A 1307-nucleotide genomic window follows, 5' to 3' on the forward strand; every position below is an offset into this window, starting at 1 on the left:
GTTCGCATCCCAGTCGTCATGGATGATTATGTCTGTTTCGCTGTTGTGTGGTTGTCACTTGCACAGCATTAAGCGCGATGATAATGAACTGAAGAACAGTCTCATCAGAGACTATCCAGATGCCCTCTACTTCACCAAGGAAACACTAAGGAATATTTGTATTATTTTCTAGGAAGAGATTGTGGTAACCTAACAAAAACATAATCGGGTCAGTAAGAGTGCCTTACGGGACTATTTTGTGGAACTATAGGTATGAAAAAGTTATGTTAATTTAAACGAAAAAATACAAATTGTTAAGCGCTAATAACATATATTATTCCAGGATAATTACATATTAGTAGGGTAGTTGAAACGCAATATTTATAAATTATGCGTAATGAAAGTGGTTTTCTGCAAACTTTTTCCAGTCAACTTAGCATTGACCTCGTCTTATGGGTCTGGCGCCTGCGAAAGATACGATAAATTGTGAAAAATTAAACTTTGCACGCTATTCAAAAGTACCTCCTCTATTCTGGCAATTGTAAACATTCAATTCACATTCATTGCTAAAAGTCCTGTAGCTTTCAATTCTCGCACAGATTGGACTATAATTCAAAGGGCAAATTGTGGGACATCTTTCTGTTTGATATTGACCTACCACAACACTTAGAAACGCTGTGGAAAATTATATTTTGAAAGTAATATTTGAATGAAGGTTGGTTTTTGTTGTTACCCAAAAATGCAATGCAAATTAGGAAACGCATTGCGTCCAATTTCTTTAGGATGTTTTTAAAAGAAAACGAGGATGATTACTGATGTTTAACTACTCATGAAACGTGGGTTTTTATAGTAGCCACATTCGGAAAAATTCAGAATAATTAAATTCATCTATTACAACCATTTTTGCTTCTCCAACTAGATTGGGGTAATCTTAACTATTTCGGCGATCAGGAGTTTAGGGGGTTTATAGAGCATTTTCGTTGCCTGTAAATTTTTGGACAATCAGGCGCTCATGGCAAAGCGAAAGCAAATTTTTATATTTAATTGCATTCTTCATAATGATCGGCCACTTTTAAGCAACAAATGGGTTATTTGCGGTGCAAGGTCACACATATATTAATTATGGAGTTCATCGTGCTATCCGATTCGGTTCAGTTAATAGATTATTAGCAAAAACTGTAAACCGCTTAATTGCTCACTTATGACTTGCACCACATTATTGCGTGCTTATGCGAACAAAATGCGATTTTTGTTTTAGAGATTGACTCATGCTGCCTAACTCCGTCATGGTCATCTCCATTGCATGGATTTTTAGATATCGGTGATAG

General features: G+C 35.8%; 1 protein-coding gene across 1 annotated transcript; it reads right to left on the bottom strand.

The window, feature by feature from the left end:
• Positions 1-290: 290 nt before the first annotated feature.
• LOC119648824 (vasotab-like) lies at positions 291-796 on the bottom strand. Its single transcript, XM_038050683.1, has 3 exons — positions 713-796; positions 502-654; positions 291-444 (listed from the first exon to the last, which is right to left on the bottom strand). The coding sequence occupies exons 1-3, from the start codon at positions 741-743 to the stop codon at positions 413-415; spliced, it is 216 nt and encodes a 71-aa protein (XP_037906611.1). The 5' UTR covers positions 744-796; the 3' UTR covers positions 291-412.
• Positions 797-1307: the final 511 nt, after the last annotated feature.

The sequence above is a fragment of the Hermetia illucens genome, chromosome 2, assembly GCF_905115235.1.
Source record: "Hermetia illucens chromosome 2, iHerIll2.2.curated.20191125, whole genome shotgun sequence".
NCBI lineage: Eukaryota > Metazoa > Arthropoda > Insecta > Diptera > Stratiomyidae > Hermetia > Hermetia illucens.